Genomic DNA, 17,699 nt, shown 5'->3' on the forward strand with positions numbered 1-17,699 from the left:
ATGCAAAAGAACATGCACAGTAAAAAAAAAGAAATCTCACTGTGATTTGTGAGATCCAGTTTTACAAGTTTTCAGTGCTATTCAACCTCTATTTTATTCTGTCTGTGCAGCAGGGAACAGAAATGTGCAGATGTGCTTTGGAAGGTTAGTTAGAAGCTGAACTACTTTCAAGAAGCTCTAGTAGAGATTTCAGACCAAGTAGACAAATGCTATTTGCAATAAATCAACATTCAACTCCTGGAACAAGGAAGATAAAGTATCTACTGTTTCAAGATATTTTAATATATTGCAGCACTTATACATTTGAATATATTTAAACTCATACTATTAATTTGCTAATAAATATTCTACTTAACTAAGAACATGTCCACATCTGCTTCATACTGAGATGTTGAAAGGGAAAAGCTTTTTGTATCAAATTGAAGAGAAGGTTTTATCTGCCACCACCCCTATCCCTTAGGTAAAACAAAAATCTCTGAATTACACAACACCAGGGAATTTTTCTGCCTGGTCCAACTGTGCTGTCACACCTTCTCTGACACTCAAACAAGAGGAGCATGAGCATCAAGCAAGAAGGAAGGGAAAACAGGACTGCTCCCTCCTGCAGGTGCTGACCACCTTGGGAGCAGTTTGGCAAAACTGCATCTCCTTTGCCTTTCATTTGCCAGTCAGGAAAAATTGCTCTATCTGTCCCCTTGTCCCTGAATGTTAGAAAAGAGCTACATAACGCTGCTGAATTACGCACAGCGCTGATGCTCTAATGCCCAGCAGCTAAGCAAGATTATAGGGCAGATCAGGTTTCCCTGAAAGCATCTAGGGAAAATGCAGCCTGATTCCAGACACACAGAGGTAAATCTAGAGATCAAAACCAAGTCCAGTGGCTCCAGCACTGCCAGGAGAGTCAATGGCAACTGTGCTGTGGTGGTGCACCATAATCTTGCCTCTCAAGAGGCTTATTTTTCGATTAGGCCCTGCAGGCTGAAATATATTTTTGTGTTTACCATGGCCTATATTTTTCTTCAGAAAGCCTGGACTGCACTTAGTGGCTGTCAGTCCTCATTTGCTTGTGTGAAACAGCAAAGCCAAAGTGTTATTTTTGTACAGCTTACCCCTGACTAAGTGCCCTGCCCTGCTGAATACAAGAGATGGTGGAAGTGGCTAATACCTACATTTTACTCCAAGTCTAATAAACACACAACAGAAGAAATCCTATCACCATCCTCAATGCATATCTTTAGTGTTATTTGTAACTAGCATGAAAACGAATTAATGTTGTCTTTTATCCTAACACAGAGATGCCTTTTTTAAAATCAAATCATACTTCAGCTGCTGGCTTTTCCCCCCATTGAGTACAGGCTCTCTTTTATTTTGGGGAGTTTTGTTGTATATTGTGTAATTCAAACTTTGCTTCATTAATAAAAGTACTGCTGAGGTAAAAGTTAAAAGCCCAACTATATTGTAAGATATTTCACACAGCTTTTGGCCAGGTTTAGCATGATCAGAGAGTGGATGCTTTTTGTCCAAGGTCATGCGTGAAGTTTGTTTCTGAAGAAATCCTTGAAATTATACATTTTTCTATTGAAAGTGTGCTCAAGAAAATTACAGTAATAATTGCCAAAAGCAACCAGTCCCAAATGATTACACATTCTTCTTTACGTATCAAGAAAATTATTTTTTCCACAGCAAAGGCCTGGTTTTCAGTCATCACGGCATCTTGATTTATGAATGCCACTGAGACCTAACCAAAGTACATTTAAGAACACTGCTTCAGTGGTTTTAATGGTATGAGCATTTAAATACAGCATAGAAAACCTCTGGAGTTTAGGTCTGTTTAGTGCAAGAGCTCTGTGGGGACACACATTCTCCTCAGATCAAGCTCATACTACTCATTTACAAGCCACACACTTGAAACACAAGCTCTGAAGTGAGCTGAGGGAGCATCAAGCCTGGGGTACACATATGCTCCTCTAAACCCCAGCTAAACTCCTGTAAGAAAGAAAAGCAGCTTTACCTTAAATTGTCAAGATGGGAAAATCCTATTTCTCCAGGCTTGTGGCTCAGAGGATACTTCCATCAGAAGGAGTAATTTATTTTTATGTTCTAAGAGCAAATGGGAGTGGAGAGGTGTTGTTACAGTGCTGGCAATGAAGGGAAGGAGCACAGCTGAGCTAAAGGATTCTTTCATGGCTGTTTCCCCATGTGTCCTGCAAAGGAGAGTAAGTGTTGAGATTTGACTGCTGTCATCAAGTGACTTTATGGCCACATCACAGCCTGGAGGGTGGGAAACGAAAACCAAAAAAAAACCAAAAACCAACAACAAAACAAATTCCTCCCTCCACAGACTCCAGGGACCTCCCCATCACAGAACAAGCTGGCAGAATGCAGAATCTGGAAGCAGTTAAGCAGCTGCCTCATTACACTGGCAGGCTTAAGTCCTTAAGTAAGGTGGACAGATCCAAGGGACAATAAACAAATCACTGTTTATTACATATCCTGCAGTCTGGGCAAATCCAATTGAAGAAGCTCTTTAGACCACACCCAGCAGGATTTTAGTTTTTAGAGACAAAATGGATTTAGTGCTAGATAATAAAAGCTAAGCCTAATCTTCCTTCTCTCCACACCTGCATTGAACATATTCTTTCTACTGACCTAAAAATGTTTTTTATAAACCTGACACTGTTTTTACTCTTGCCTTCCTATCCCTGCCACTTCCGGGCACCAGGCCACTTATTTCAGATACAGCTGTTTTACTAGTTTCTCATATTCTGAGCACTTCTGAAGACAAGAACTCTGAAAGCTACTTTAAAATTCTAAAAAGACAATTTTGCCACAGTTCCAGAACTAAAAAGAAAGTGAAAAGGATGTTTTCAAAAATAGAACCAGACATGCGTGTTACATGCTCAGCTACAAATCACATTTAATGCTTTTGTGTCTCAGCTTCCATCTGTAAAACTGTGGTTCCCTGCCTTGTTTTCCTCTTTTGTGCTCTGAATTTTGGCTACAAAACCTACCAGGCAGCAGCTACTCCATATAAAGCATAGGTGTGGTGTATAAATCTCAGCAGGGGTCTGTGTGTTGCAACACAATGTATTAGAAACATTCTGGTGAAGAAATTAATTTGTTTGTTGATTTTTTTTTTTTTTAGCTAAACCCAAAGATATTATGAAGGCAGTGACTTGTTTTAAACAGTGTCTTTATGTCACTCCATAGTATTACAGCATAAGTATTTATGGGATTCTGCAGCCCAGGAAGCTCTCAAAGCTAAACCTGCAGTAAACACTAAATGATTCTAGTACTATGGGTATAGTAGAAAAAGCCTTATAAATTTAAATGGCATAAAGACAGCCTCATCATAACCAAGAAGTGTGGGTAGTCCAACACTGAACCATATAGAAGTGATTAAAAAACTGAATTATATAGAGGTGATTAAAAACAAGGGGACAATCTACTCAAACTAGATTTCACATCAATAAACTTGTGACAGTAACTGTATTGAATGTGCTATTCATGTATATTTAATGATTTTATAAACATTCTCACACACACCATACAGTCATAGCAAGGGTGAGCAAAATTCCATTCTTAGAAGTATTGCAGTGCTTGCTTTTTAAAAAAACCCAAGTAGATGCAAAAATGGTAATGCAAACAATTAAAATGACATAGTTAAACATCTGAGTTTCAAAAAAAAAAAACAAACATAAAAGGTAAAGTTGTTCTTTGCACCTACAGAAAAAGAAAAGAAAATACAGTGGTAAGGGGAGGAATGGATGAACCAACTGTGATGGAAGAGGGGATGTACTGGTGAACAAAAAGAATGATAGATCAGCTGTCGCAAAAAAAGTCTCTTATCAGAAATAAAGTTTAATTCTAGAAGAGTCTACTGAAAGGTCAGTGTCCTTAGTAGCTGAGAAGAAGAAACCATACAACTGAAGGTAAAACAAAAATCTATTTAAAAGTCATTTGTAATTGAGGAGAACTGGAAGACAAAGATGGCATCACAAACCGTTGGCAAGAGAATTGCTCCATATGGCATCTATTTCTCATTAATGCTCTGAGGGAGGATCCCAGACATCCCAGCAGGTCCTGTCGTGACTTTGGATTCAAAGCTGTCCACACACTCAGCTGCTCTCTGGCTGAACTCCACTTTTGCTGCACATAATGCACGCAGCAGTGCCAGGAACACGGGCCGATGAACGGCTTCTGTCTCTTTCATCACACCTCCCATACTACATTTGGAAAGGTGGAAACCTGTCCCTAACCATGCCACCCAAGACATGGCTCAGAAAACCTTCTCAGATTCTTCCTATTTTCTGCTGCTGGTATAGAAACATTCAGTATTCTCTCTGAAAGCTGCTCTTTGAACCCCTGGAGCTCATTGCCAATTCCTTCTCCCAACAATAGCTTAAGCCTGAGAGCTCTTCACCCACTACACTGTTTATCATCAGCTATGGATTGGTTATTTTGGGATAGCTTCATTGTGGAACAGTGTGTGGCAGTGACTTTGTAATATTTTTGTCTGTGCCACTTGGGATAAAAGCAGCTTATTCAGAGATCCCAGCTGAGTTCAAGATCCTTACAGCACCTACCAACATCTCTATGGAGCACAGTGCTTGTAAGAGACAAGATGAGTTTAATATGACAATCTCAGTAAATTACACAAGAGTGCCTCAGTTTCAAAAGCTGAGAGGAGGTTATTAAACAAAGAAAATTACTGTAGGTAATAAAAATCACTGACACTTCAATGGGAATTGCCTGGGTTAATACAGACAGGGTGGAGAACACTACAGACTTGAAAACAAGGAAGGGTCAAAGAGCAGGATTTATTCGAATTCCTATGGATTAAGCTGCTAAATAAACCACATTTTTTTCCTATGAGCATAACAGATCTAAATACATAGGAGCAGTCAGTCCACTGCAGCATGCTGAGAGCCCAAACAAACATTCTAACGCACGAAGGATCTGGTGTGTGTAACAGGCAGTGCCTCGCTGGGGCTGCCGCTCCCGGTGCCCCGGTGTCCCCGTGACACTGCCAGCCTGCAGGCAGAGCAGGGCCCTGCTCACTTTGGTCACAGGGCTGATGAGCTGCCAGCAGCTGAGAAACTGCAGATTCCCATGCAGTAACAGCAGGGCCTTCTGCTTTAACTAGCAAAACACTATAGCAGGATCACTGATCTGTAGCTAGGATTTTCTTTAATTCATTAAATTGTTTACTCTGTGTCCACATCTTACTCCATTTCCAAGTCAAATTAACACGTCACTTCAGACTAGGATAAGCAATACATCCTGAATACTGATACAAGCCAGAACATGATTACACTAAACTCAGGTTAAAAATCTTCTTCATTGACTCTTTGTCAGGAAACTTCGCTATACACAGAAGGAAATAAAGGAATAAACCAAAGATTGTATACTGAAGAAACAACTAAAATGGGTATTTTAATTTACATTTGTAACTTTCTAAGAGATTTCAAATTTATATGGCTTTAAATACTAATGATTTTGACAAAACAAATTTTTTTCCTCTGTGAAAAGTATTAACAAGAAATTGAAAAGCTCAAGGAAAATGAGGTTCCATTTTTCACATCTGAGATGAGCCTACTCTGACTGTGCGGTGGGAGATGTATTTATCATGCATAGCCTGTCCTCCTCCTTGGATGCTGCTCTCCAGTTTGGACTGGAAGCACTGTGTGTTCGAGGATCATTAACCAGGGTCATGTACATCATCTCTACCTCACAAATGAACACTGTCAACACTGCACCAGCCACAGAGACACTGTATAATCAGGGCCCAATGTACACATTGTGGCTCGCACACGACAAAGCAGACAGACTAAACTGCACAAAAGAAATCTGGTTTTCCCTGAAACATGCTTGTTCCAAAGCAAGGGCAAGGCAATATCCTCATAACTGCTGCAAGGCTCCTTGGAGCTGGTCTATCCATGCAAAGCACAGGCCCTACACAGACACCTCTGGCCCTGAGGGATCCTGCCACCAAGAGTTACCACAAAATTCTATTAGCTGGCTTCCAGATGGACAGTGTCCTTATCCCTTGGATTACACAAAGTTTCAAGCACGTGACAGGAGCTTTACGCTGTGAACACATTATGAAAAAAGACTGGAGACAAATACCACGCTACACTGCCTTGTACAAATCATGGTGTAGGGAATGAGTATCGTTTCATGGAGCAAAGATGTGGGTCAGAGAGCCATGTCACATACTGCTTTCACATCCACACTCTCCAAGAAACACTGGCTGCGTAGATTTACAAAGCAATCAGATTGCATGGTGAGAGGTATAGAGGTATATGGAAGATTTGTTTTCTTCACACTTACGTTCCTGTCTCTGAGCTCTAAATGCAGTTCTCTCTGACCACTACTGCACTGCTAAAATTACAGGAAAGTAATTATTGAAACGGAATTAATATCTGTTAAGTTTTTCCCACACAATCTTGTTCCTTACATGGCACTCTTGACCCCTACCATTCTGGAAATCATTTTAGGTTCCTCTTTTTGCCATAAAAGAGAGGAATGCAACGCAGTACTGAAGAAAACTGAGTAAGAACTTCATCTCCTTCCAGGAGTCTCATGATCTACTCTTAAATCTTTTTCCATTACTATTTAATGGTATTATAATTACTGTTACTCTCCAGTGTTCAGAATAATCACAAAACAAACACAACCTTGATTATGCTCATATTATTATTTGTATTACAGGGGCAACAAGAGATTTTGAGCTTTACCCAAGGAACAGCAGAATGTGCATCTCCAAGAACACCCACCTAATCTGTAATGAGAATTTGTAGGTTATAAACAGAAGACTGGAGAGAAGGGGCAAAATACAGAGGTTGGTATACCTTGTTTATATGCTCTTATTTTCTTACTTTATAAGTCTGACATTTTTCTTTTGAAAAGATTCTTTCCTTCATGAAAATGGACACATAGTATAAGACATATAGGCTAATCAGCAGTCCCACTCTCTACAATTGGCTGAAACCTCATTGTTTAGGACAAGTTCTTCTCTAAAACCCCTAAATACAGTTATCTCCTCTGCTGCCAATCCAACATTTGCGACAGCCTTGATAGCTTATTCCCTGCTGCCAAACCTGCCTCCAGTCACACTTTTCTGGTGCAACTAAGAAGTCACAGATTTATTTATCCTCTAAAACTGTGGGCTGTATTTATCCTCTAAATCTGAACAAGCATGTAGCAGTAGACAAAAGGCTCCTTTGTGGAGAAAGCATATAATCTGGAAGACAGACGGGTGTCTCTCCTGCTTGATGCTGTTCACAGACAGCAGAGCAAAGGAAAATAAGTGTTTGATTCACTCTCTCACGCACTACACTATCAAGTGAGTCAGTTAATCAGAAAACCTGATTTAACCATTCTCAAGTGATTTCACTTAAACTGTGAAGTGTCATCCTCTTTTGGCATTTGCACTTTTTCCAGCAGTGACAATCCATGCAGCAGAGGGGCAGGTCTGAACTTCAGAGATGAAAGGTCCCAATGATGGGCATGAATTTATCCAAATTAATCTTTAATTAACATCTTTGTACTTTCTTTTCTGACACAGGAGAGCATGTCTCATGTTTTGAAACATATTTTTAATGCAGTCCAGAGTTCTCTTCCCCTGCAGAGCCAACTCACCCTATATCCACTAACCTGAGTGAGCATTTCTGGCAGCAGCTCCTCCTGGTGCAAAAGGCTGGAGGCTGGGCTCCCAGGGCTCCCCTCAGTGTCAGGTGAACCCGAGGGAGATCTCACAACACTTTGGACAAAGCTCTGTAGATAAGACAAGACCTGGGAGCTGCAGTTGGTTGCCCGTGGTGCCAAGGAGATGTGCCAGCCTCTCACAGCAATTACAAAGTGTTAGTCCTCCCTTGCTGCAAGGGGTAATAGTTCAGCCACCAACACAAAAAAATATTGGCAAGATGTAGCTGCCTTTGTAGAATCAGTTTACCTAAGATGGGAAGGCAGAATAGATGAACTACTTACAAGTAGTTGATCAACTTTTTCATCTGAATTTGTATTTTAACCCACACAACTTTCAAAACAAACACATAATGGATACTCTTTTTATATTTCACATCAATGCCCCTCACATGAACCTATAATTTCAGAAGATGAATCTTTCCTGTTTGAAAATTTCAGATTGGCAGGACTCAGGAGTCACACTAAGAGGGCCACAGGTAATATTTTACCACCTAGATTCACAGATTGCCAGCAAGAAATAACTGTGAAATTTATATTGCAAATTATTAGATTTACAGTCTTTGAAAACCTGACAGGTTTTTTTCCCCATTCTGACTTGAGTGCTAAACAGCAGAGGAGGTGCTATAAAACATCAAGAGTCTATCACACCCTCTATTCTGTGTATCTTTCTCAGCAGAGTTTAGAAGGACATGCAGGACAAGCCTGCCAAGTATTGCTCCTAGCCCAATAAACTACCCTTCAACAAAATTATTCCATCCCTCCCCATCATGTTTTATTTTCTTTATTTTTTGATTCAAGATGTTGACCTATTACATAAATCCAGGAGTAAAACTAATAAGGTCTGTTTCTTCAGATGGTCTTATCAAGGTAACATTGGATAATCACAGGGCAAAGCCTAAAACCCAGCCTGAAAATCTCTAAGTCCTGAAAACGAGCTAACAGGATTTGCTTATTTAAGTTTGGAAGTCCAAGTGTGTAAAACCTAGAGCACTTCACTAAATTCCTCCCCAGGTAAAAAGACCAAGTTGGTTCACTGAAGTGAGCAGGAATTACATGCAGCTGAGAAAGCAAAGGTTTTCTATAGGTTTCCTGTGGAGACCTACCTTACAGCAAGATCAGTGAAAAAAACCCTTTCAAATTCAGGTTTGCAAAGGCGGCCCCATAAATCTGGCAGAACAGCTTACGGCAAGCTCTGGTATTAGACATTCTTTTTGTCTTTAAGTGCATAAAATGTATATCAACACCTCATCTGACAGGACCCTTTACTTGTTTTTGTGTATTTAGGATTTACAAAGTAGTGTTTAATTAGATCTTACACCTTCTCTGCTTTTACATACACAGGTACTTGACTACTGAAAGATAGGCCTTGCCTCACATTCTACAACTTAACTGCAGCTATTGTCAAATTAATGTTTTCAGATGTTCCATTTTCACATTTATCTTCTGCCAGAAATATTGTCTGGCATGATATTAAATAAAGGAAAAAATTTATTCCAGATGATATGTCATGGCAATCACAGCAAACAGAAGTCATAGACTTTGAGAACATCATTATAAGCTGATCATCCTTTAAAAATATTTAACAAAAAGCTCCTGGGTCTGCTTTAGCAGCTGAACCTGAACTCAGCGAGGAAGTGACTGAACAGAATCAGACATTCTCATTAAGTAAAATTAGCCAAGTGCAATTTGCCTGGCTGGTTCCCTCTATGTATTAGCATTTATATTCAGTCACTGATGAGCATAATCAGGTTTTTCAAACAAAAAAGGAAAAATCTCCTCAAAACCCATAAACCTAACAGGTTTATTACTAAGTTTGCACTTCCATTGTAAAAAGGCAGTTAAGAAACTGAAGAAAATTGCCTGTTCAGAAGTGTATCTGAGTAGCTACCAGCAATCTCTCCTCATAGCAGGAACATGACCTCACATACATGCTGGCTGATTGCTGTCAGATTTACTGGAGACAAAAAGAGACGTTTCACTAAAGGGCAAATGCCAGGAAGCTACAAAAAGCTGCCACAGGGCCTCACTGGAAGGGACAGGTTTGCCCTCTGATTGCAAAGATTGTATCACAAGGTCTTTTCCCTCCTTCCTCAATGAATCCATCTCTAAGGGCTGTCAGGCCCAAAAAACAGAAAAAGAAATGTGGTGGCATCTAAGGAGATAAGCATCAGCAACGATGCTGATGTGACAAAAAGAGAGCAGAAACAACCCCTGAGAGCCCGGTCCTGCTGGAGGGCACTTACCTGCAACAGCAGCAGCAGAACTGAAGGTGAGAGGCTGCAAGAGCAGCCAGATGTGGCAGGAAGGTGGCTCCTGGGACTGACTGTGTGTGCTGATACCTCCATCAAAGGCAACCCCACACCCCTTCTGAACATCAGAAGGGAAGCAAAAAACTTCACAGATTTTAAGACAAGCTATGGAAAGCAGCACTGATGGAAAAAAAAAGGTTCCACACAAATTGCTTGTTTCATAAAATTCAACTTGGTAATACCCCTGTCAGACAGCTGGGCACAAAGTACATCGTAACACATGTTGAGGGCTTTCAAATTTGTTATAAATTATGCCTCAGTGCATCCTGGTTTGCAAAGCATTACAGCAATAAAAGCTGTCCAAAGGAACAGCATTGCTGCAGCCCTTCCCACAGGCACTGCACACCTACAAGGTATTTAGGAAAAAACCAAATTCGTGACAAACATCCCAAGACTATAGTTTGTAACTCTGGTTGCTCTCTTAAGGCAAACAACTGCTTTATCCGAGCAGCATGAAATGAGGCTTTGACCCTCTGTTGTTTGTTCTTCTTTCTTTGGGTCCATGGCTGACTGCTCTCTTTACAGCATGTTTCTATAGTGACCAACTGCTGAACTGATACTCAATATATTTCACTTTTCACCTGCCATACTTCAGATTTGGAAACTCTGAATGTTATTTAAACAATATTCCAAAAACTTACCCTCAGGCTGTAGTAAGAGATGGCACAGTAGATACTTCATCACTCTAACTTCCTCAGCTCTTGAAAAAACAAATAAATGCACCATTTATAGATGAAACAAAATTTATCACAGCTCAGTAACAATTACTTGAGAAGTCAATATATATGGGATCAGGAAGAAACAAATTCCCAGTACCTCAGAGAAGTACCAGACTCCTCCTTTCAGGCAAGCATTTCATTTCCTCAGAAGCTTTTTTATTGTGCCTCAGTTGTATTAAGAGCACTCTGCCTCAAGTGCAGCTCCTTCCTAGAGAGTAACAACCAGGACAGCTTTTACAGGAGGATAAAGCACTGTGTTCCCCAAAAGAGACAGGGGAGCCCATTTTTAAATCCATCAATATGGCAATGAATCATCCTCCCAAGACAAAGACTAAAACATTAAGAGTGGAATACAGTAGGTAGAAGTAATGCAGAAACAATTTTATTAACTCAGCTGGTTCAAGTTTTACGCATGCAAATAAACATTATGAGAGGGGAAACAAGAATGAGATGTGAAGTACCGAGCAGGAAGATCAGGTGTATTTATCTTCCTGGAAGCTGGAAGATATTAAACTGTGCTTTCTGCTAAATTGCTGCTGCCAGTTATTGACAAAGTTGTCAATTATCCAGGATTATTTAGACTGATGATACCTGAAAAAATGAGGATTTAGAAACACTTGGGACTAAAAGGGGAGATAGGAATGCGCTCCAGATGATAAATGGAGTGGATTGAAAGAAAAAGAGCAAAGAGACCGTTTCAGAGGGTATAATTAAATATCCTTAATTAGCATATTACATTACTACAATGAAACCAACTTTCACAGCTGGATTTTAGAAAATAAATATAACTGAATGGATGAAAGACTAAGACCCTTCTATGCCATAAGAGTGGCATAGAATTTATTCAGATAACTTCGATTTTGCTAACATTTAAATTATGTAATTATACTTTAAAATTGCACTGACTGTGCAGGTCTGCAAGCAGTCAAATATTAAATCACCATTAGATGGATTTTACTGAAATAGGTCATACCATGGATTAGAGAAAGAGGATAGTGCTTGATTTCAATAGTTGAGTAACCATGTAGCTTAATGCACATGGATAAAGCAGGTAGCAACAGGTAAAAGTTATGTAGCAACAGGCACAATGTTTTTAAATTGGTCCAGGAATAAGAATTTATTTTGAGCAGGGATTTGTAAAGTGTTCTGAATTTCCCAGAAGAAGCTTCTTACAGTATCACAAAGCTCTGCTCTATGAAAACATACTTTGCTTTGCACAATTTTTTCAACAGAATGAAAGACATTTTACTCTGTTCATGAGGAGGCAGTTGACAGGTTAGGATTTCAATGCAAGACTTGCAGGAGCTAGGCCTAAATCACAGTTTTGGCATTGTTTGGTTACACAAGTTTCTTAGCTCTTCTCTACCTCTCTGGATATCCAATGTGTCACAGCTGAGATGGCCACAATAGACAGGGTATCATCAGACTTCTCCCAGAAAGCTTCAACCCATACCTTACCACTTCAGAAGGCTTCAAGCATCTGCCCATGCAGAGTAACATTATTCCACTTCAGACAACTTCAAGTGTCTGCTCTTCTTGTTCTTCAGCCCAACCTTTTACCCCATCATGTTCATGCACTGCACTGTGTGCCCTCTGTTCCCTTGTGCTTGGTCAGGGCACCTGGGCACTCCATGGCTCATGGCTGTCAGTGCTGCTCACCTGCTTCTCACAGCTGCACCCACCAGGGCTGAACCTGGGCCAGCCCCATCCCAATCACCACAAACTGTGTGCCTACAACAATGCACCAGCAGACACTGCCCTCCCAGGCATTTAAACAGGTTACCTAAATCCACAACCAGGATACTAGGGATACAATTGATATAGGGATAAAGAGCACAAAAAACATTGACGTAAGAGGCTGTCAGACATGATTCTATATGGCAACACTCCAGTGTTACTTATAAAACCATTCCAAAATAATTCTGATTACTCACATTACATAAATTGCACATTCCCAGCAAGTAAAGGGTTTATTTGCCACACTATCAGGAATTTGAGTTACTTTCATCGATCAGGAAGAACAGATGCAGAATGGCAGCTGAAGGCGTTTAGGAAAGGTGAAGAAGCCAAGCAGAAGCCAGCAAAGCCTCGGCAGAACCTGCTGACAAGACAGAGAGGGCACTGAAAAACTAAATTGGCTATTTCAGGTAATCATCACTGACGATCAATGTACTTCACACTGTATCTGTCCACACAGCTCCTCCCTCAGTGGAACCGGTTGGAACTGGTCGGAACGGGTTCAAACCAGTCGGAACCAGTCACAACCAGTTCAAACTGGTCTTCAACAGAGTATATAAGCTTTAAAAAATATTTTATAATGGCTGTTGCAGCATCCAATTCCAAATGTAATTTATAAAGACAGAATTCCTCAGTCTTTTTATTGCCGTTTTCTACTTATCATAAGAAGTTTAGGAAATAAAAGGAAAAAGCCCCAACACCAAACCACTAACACTTCATCTCGGTTTGCCTGGCCTTAATTTTTCTGCAAGACATGGCACCCCTCTGCTGGGCAAGAGCAGATCCAGCAGCAGGAAGGAGTGATGTAAAACAGATGGAACAGTAAAATAAAATCAGCCTGTGCAGACTGAAAAGATAAGTAACAAAAAAGGACTGAGGCAATGTATGGCTGCCCAAATGCCTGAGAAAATTCGGGGCTCAGGTGTGAACCATTAAACAAACCGAATTCAGAATTTAGACTTATTTCTCCAGAAAGTACCATTTTTCACAACATCTTTAAAATTAGTCACCTTGAAGGAACTGCCATCTTGAAAAACACCAGTTCTCCAGCTCCAATAGCAACCGTTGCAATATTTAGAATAACAGGACACTGAAAGAGTTCCCTAAAGTAAAAGACTTTTGCCCATGAAAAAGCTGAATTATGAGCTATGAAGCCTGTACTGAATCAATCTGGCAGGCATCTGCATAAATGCTTATGCATTCACAACATTGTTTTCCAGGAGAATGTATGACCAACCTTAAGCAAACTTTCAGAATAGTTTATCTTTTTCCTTTAGCCATTACTTTATTTTTAACATGACAACCATAGGACAAATACAGGACAATTTCAGACATCAGCAGCGATGCAGAGGAAAAAACAAAGACCTGCCAGAACCACGTGTGGTATCACCCACATCTTTGAGAAATGTCAGTTAAATCTTCCTCTGACCTCTGAAGCATGATAAATAGAGAAGTTCAGCTTTTTTCTCATCAGCCCTGAAACTGGAGTATAGTTGCCCATTTTGTTGCAGACTTCTTGTTTTGTTGTGTTCTACAAATGACTCAGCTCTGTTCTCTAGGGGTTGCACTACTTCTCATTTTTAGACCAAGGAAAGATTGTAAAAAAAGGCTGTTTCAAAGTAGCATTCTATGAAGACGTTTCTAGGAAACAACTTTTTTCTTTGTTAAAAATATAAACACAAACCAAAGCCTGATAATACTTTTTGCCCCTTTTATTAAAAACAATCATTACAGGTGACATACAATTGGCAAAGATACGTATGACCATATCTCTACTTTTAAGGAAAGTATTTACAGACCATTACAAAGTGACCCCACGTGTGCAGTGACTGGGTCCAGCACTGGTTTTTCATACTAAAAACTTCTGGTTTTCTTTCAGTTGCTCATGAGATTCTGCTTTCAGTTTGTCTGTGTGATCAACAACAGCACACTGGCTTCAAAAGACATTTATTTTAGATATCTGTAAGTGCCCACAGTGAAAAGCTGTACACAGCACCTGCTGTGAGATATCAGAGAGAACATTCTCTTTTATGTCTCTGCCATCCAGGTTTGTCCTTTTGTACCACTTCCCACATGGAAGGCTGTCACTCCAAGCCCCTCACTTTGTTAACCAACATTTGCTCCACTAAAAAAAACCATGTCCTAAACCATTTGTTTAGGGACCAGGAAAGAGGACAAATCTTACCCACAGGAAACCATCCAGAGCAGAGGGAAGTCTGTAGTGACAGAAACAGAGTCTCAGTTTTCCAACCAAACTTACAGAAAAACTTCAACTGTACAGCATCTATATTAACAAGGAGAGGGGAAAGAAGTATCCTCCTGTAGTCATTACCCACACTCTCAACAGCACTGCATTAAGAAAGAATATCAGTCCATGTACCAAGATGCTTTTTCCTATTTCCTGCTCTTGTTTTAGGTCAGCTGGAAGCTTCTTTTTTCAGTTTTTCTAAAACCTCATCTGGTGTCGCTGATACCGAAATCTTCACCACTTTGTCACGTGATTTACCACCCTGGTTTAGACAAACAGAGAAAAAACCTATCTGTCAGAGAAACACCCTTTAAGGTAAGAAAACAGTGCTATTTACGAAATGCTGATAAACAAATGAAGCAGTTTGCCCATGATTCAGGGAAAACAAGACTCACATCCTTTTGTCTCTACCTTTTCATAACATTTCCTTGGTCATCTTATCCTTTACTACTAGTCTTTAAAAGACTTCTATAACTACCCCATTAAACCAGCAGACGAAAATAAAAAGCACCATTTTTCATTGTGCTCTTGTGCCTATAAACTATAAATGAAAATGGCTGGAGAGATTGACTTCAAGTACAATGAATTAATAAAACAAATTATTTATTCAGTGCAATGAATAAAACAAAGATTTTCCACTCACCAAAGTCAAGCCATGTAAAGTCTAATACAGAGAAACTCTTGTGGCCCAGCTACAACCCAAGTGCTTACATATGCTATTGCTTATGTGTGACAGTAAAATGTCAGAATCTTTTGATGCAAATACATAAGTTAATTTTTTAAAAAGTGAAAAGTTATTAATAAAATGCACATTCTCTGCAGAACACAAATTCTGTGAACTCATTTGACACGAAAACAAGAGAATCTTGAAGAACACAGAAAACCTGAATTACAGAGATTTGCAAAACATTATAATGATAACCCTTCTGGTTAAAAGATCTCAAGATCAGCCATAGTTCTTCCTACACTAAGCTTGTTCGCAATGAATCATTCCATTAACTCAACTAAACTTTCTGAAGTGTCTTTCAGACTGAACTTGGAGTAGCTCCCTGTACTCAATGTGTAAGTTTCAAAGTCTTGAATTTCAACAGCAGTAGGGCAAAACTGAAAGGAAAGAAAGGAAGTACCTTCTCTAAAATAACATCACTCTTCTTCACTTCAAGCACCTTGGCGAGGTAGCGACACAGCTCTGCATTTGCCTCCCCTTCCGACGGAGGTGCAGCAATAGCTACACCTACTGCCTCAGCTGTCACATCTGTAGCAAACAGTTGGAGGAGTTTATGCTCAAAATATTCAAAACATCACATCATAGTTTCCTAAAAATGAATGTTTGTGCTTTCAAAAGTGTTTTGATTTAAAACCGTGTAAATGTATAGATTAGCAGGCGAGACATTTTCACATTTCATGAATTCCCTTGATTTCTGGCCAGTACAATCAAATATAAACTCCTGACGATACAAGCAGCGAAGCCTTCATGCTGTGGCAGGGTGCAGTCATGAGTTACCAGCCTTCTCACAATGGGGCACTGCTCTGAGCTCCCCTGCCCGTCCTGTGCAGGTGTTGTCCCGCTTGGCACCACGTAACACGACTCAAATCGGTTACCCTTTCCACCTCCACCCCAAAAGCCGCTTGTTAAATCAGTCTGCTCAGAGAATTACATTGAAATTCCCGGTGTGACCAAAGGGGCCTGGACATTGCCACAGCCCGCGGGTGTCGCACACACGGGGTGTGTGAACGCAGTCCCAATGCGTGCAGGCACAAGCCTAGGGCTGAGAGGGAGAACACGTATTATCAGATCCAACTTTTATGGCTCTAATAAAACCGCACAGACCCTGGAGACACAAACAGCCTGCACGAAACCACAGATGCCAAACGGAAGGATTTAGGATCAGGATTTACCCCGTGCTCACCGCGCCACCCAGCGCTATACAGGGGGAAGAGCCGAACTCTCGCTTCGGTTTCCGGGCGGGATTTTGCGCGTTCCCTCCCTCCGCCCCGGCTCCTCAGGGGGCAGCGAAGCAGCGCCCGGTGCCCCGGCCCGCAGACCCACCTGTGACGGCGCTGCAGCGGGCGCCGGGCTTGGCGCGCACCGCCACCCTCACGGAGCCGCCGCCCGCCGCCACCACCGGTCCCGCGGCGGCGCCCGGCTCCGCGGGGCCCTTGGCGGCTGCTTTTCCCTGAAACAGAGGAACGGGCGCGGTCACCGCGGGCACCACCCGCCCCTGCCCCCCTTCCCTCTCCGGGCCCTGCCCGCACCTTCCCGGGCATGGCCCCGCCGCTCCGCACCGGCGCCGCCCGCACTCGCAGGAACCCAGCGAGGCTCGGCATGGCCGGGGCGGCCCTTCCGGCAACCGCGCCGGGCCCGCCCCAGGCGCCTGCGCGTTCCGCACGGCCCGGCCGGGCCGGCCCTGTGCCCTCCGCCGCTCCTCCGGCACAGCCTCGCCCTGTGCCCGCAGCGGCTCCTCCGGCACAGCCTCGCCCTGTGCCCTCAGCCGCTGCTCCGGCACGGCCTCGCCCTGTGCCCGCAGCGGCTGCTCCGGCACTGCCTCGCCCTGTGCCCGCAGCGGCTCCTCCGGCACAGCCTCGCCCTGTGCCCTCAGCCGCTGCTCCGGCACGGCCTCGCCCTGTGCCCGCAGCGGCTCCTCCGGCACGGCCTCGCCCTGTGCCCTCAGCGGCTGCTCCGGCACTGCCTCGCCCTGTGCCCTCAGCCGCTGCTCCGGCACTGCCTCGCCCTGTGCCCGCAGCGGCTGCTCCCGGCCGGGCCGGCCCTGTGCCCTCCGCCGCTCCTCCGGCACGGCCTCGCCCTGTGCCCGCAGCGGCTGCTGCCGGCCGGCCCGGCCGAGCCTCATGCCTGTCTCGGAACAGCGCCGTGCCCTGGGACAGGAGAGCGCTGACGGAGGGTGCACACAGCTGCATGTTTGACAGACACGTTCTAGACGCAGACTTTGGACACCCCAAACCTGCGTGACCTCCCCC

General features: G+C 42.4%; 1 protein-coding gene across 1 annotated transcript; it reads right to left on the reverse strand.

The window, feature by feature from the left end:
• Window positions 1-14,172: 14,172 nt before the first annotated feature.
• Window positions 14,173-17,693, reverse strand: C10H15orf40 (chromosome 10 C15orf40 homolog). Its single transcript, XM_038147137.1, has 4 exons — window positions 16,980-17,693; window positions 16,774-16,900; window positions 15,851-15,978; window positions 14,173-14,985 (listed from the first exon to the last, which is right to left on the reverse strand). Exons 1-4 carry the CDS (start codon window positions 17,637-17,639, stop codon window positions 14,893-14,895), a joined length of 1,008 nt encoding a protein of 335 aa, XP_038003065.1. The 5' UTR covers window positions 17,640-17,693; the 3' UTR covers window positions 14,173-14,892.
• Between the last annotated feature and the right edge of the window lie 6 nt (window positions 17,694-17,699).

Source organism: Motacilla alba, chromosome 10, assembly GCF_015832195.1.
Source record: "Motacilla alba alba isolate MOTALB_02 chromosome 10, Motacilla_alba_V1.0_pri, whole genome shotgun sequence".
Lineage (NCBI taxonomy): Eukaryota > Metazoa > Chordata > Aves > Passeriformes > Motacillidae > Motacilla > Motacilla alba.

Excerpts from the sequence above, each read along its gene's own strand:
- C10H15orf40 (XM_038147137.1), bottom strand. The coding sequence starts at position 17,639 with ATGCAGCTGTGTGCACCCTCCGTCAGCGCTCTCCTGTCCCAGGGCACG. Across the intron at positions 16,901-16,979 it reads GCGGGGCCATGCCCGGGAAG|GGAAAAGCAGCCGCCAAGGG; the intron begins GTGCGGGCAGGG and ends CCTCTGTTTCAG. Across the intron at positions 14,986-15,850 it reads GTGATGTTATTTTAGAGAAG|GGTGGTAAATCACGTGACAA; the intron begins GTACTTCCTTTC and ends TGTCTAAACCAG.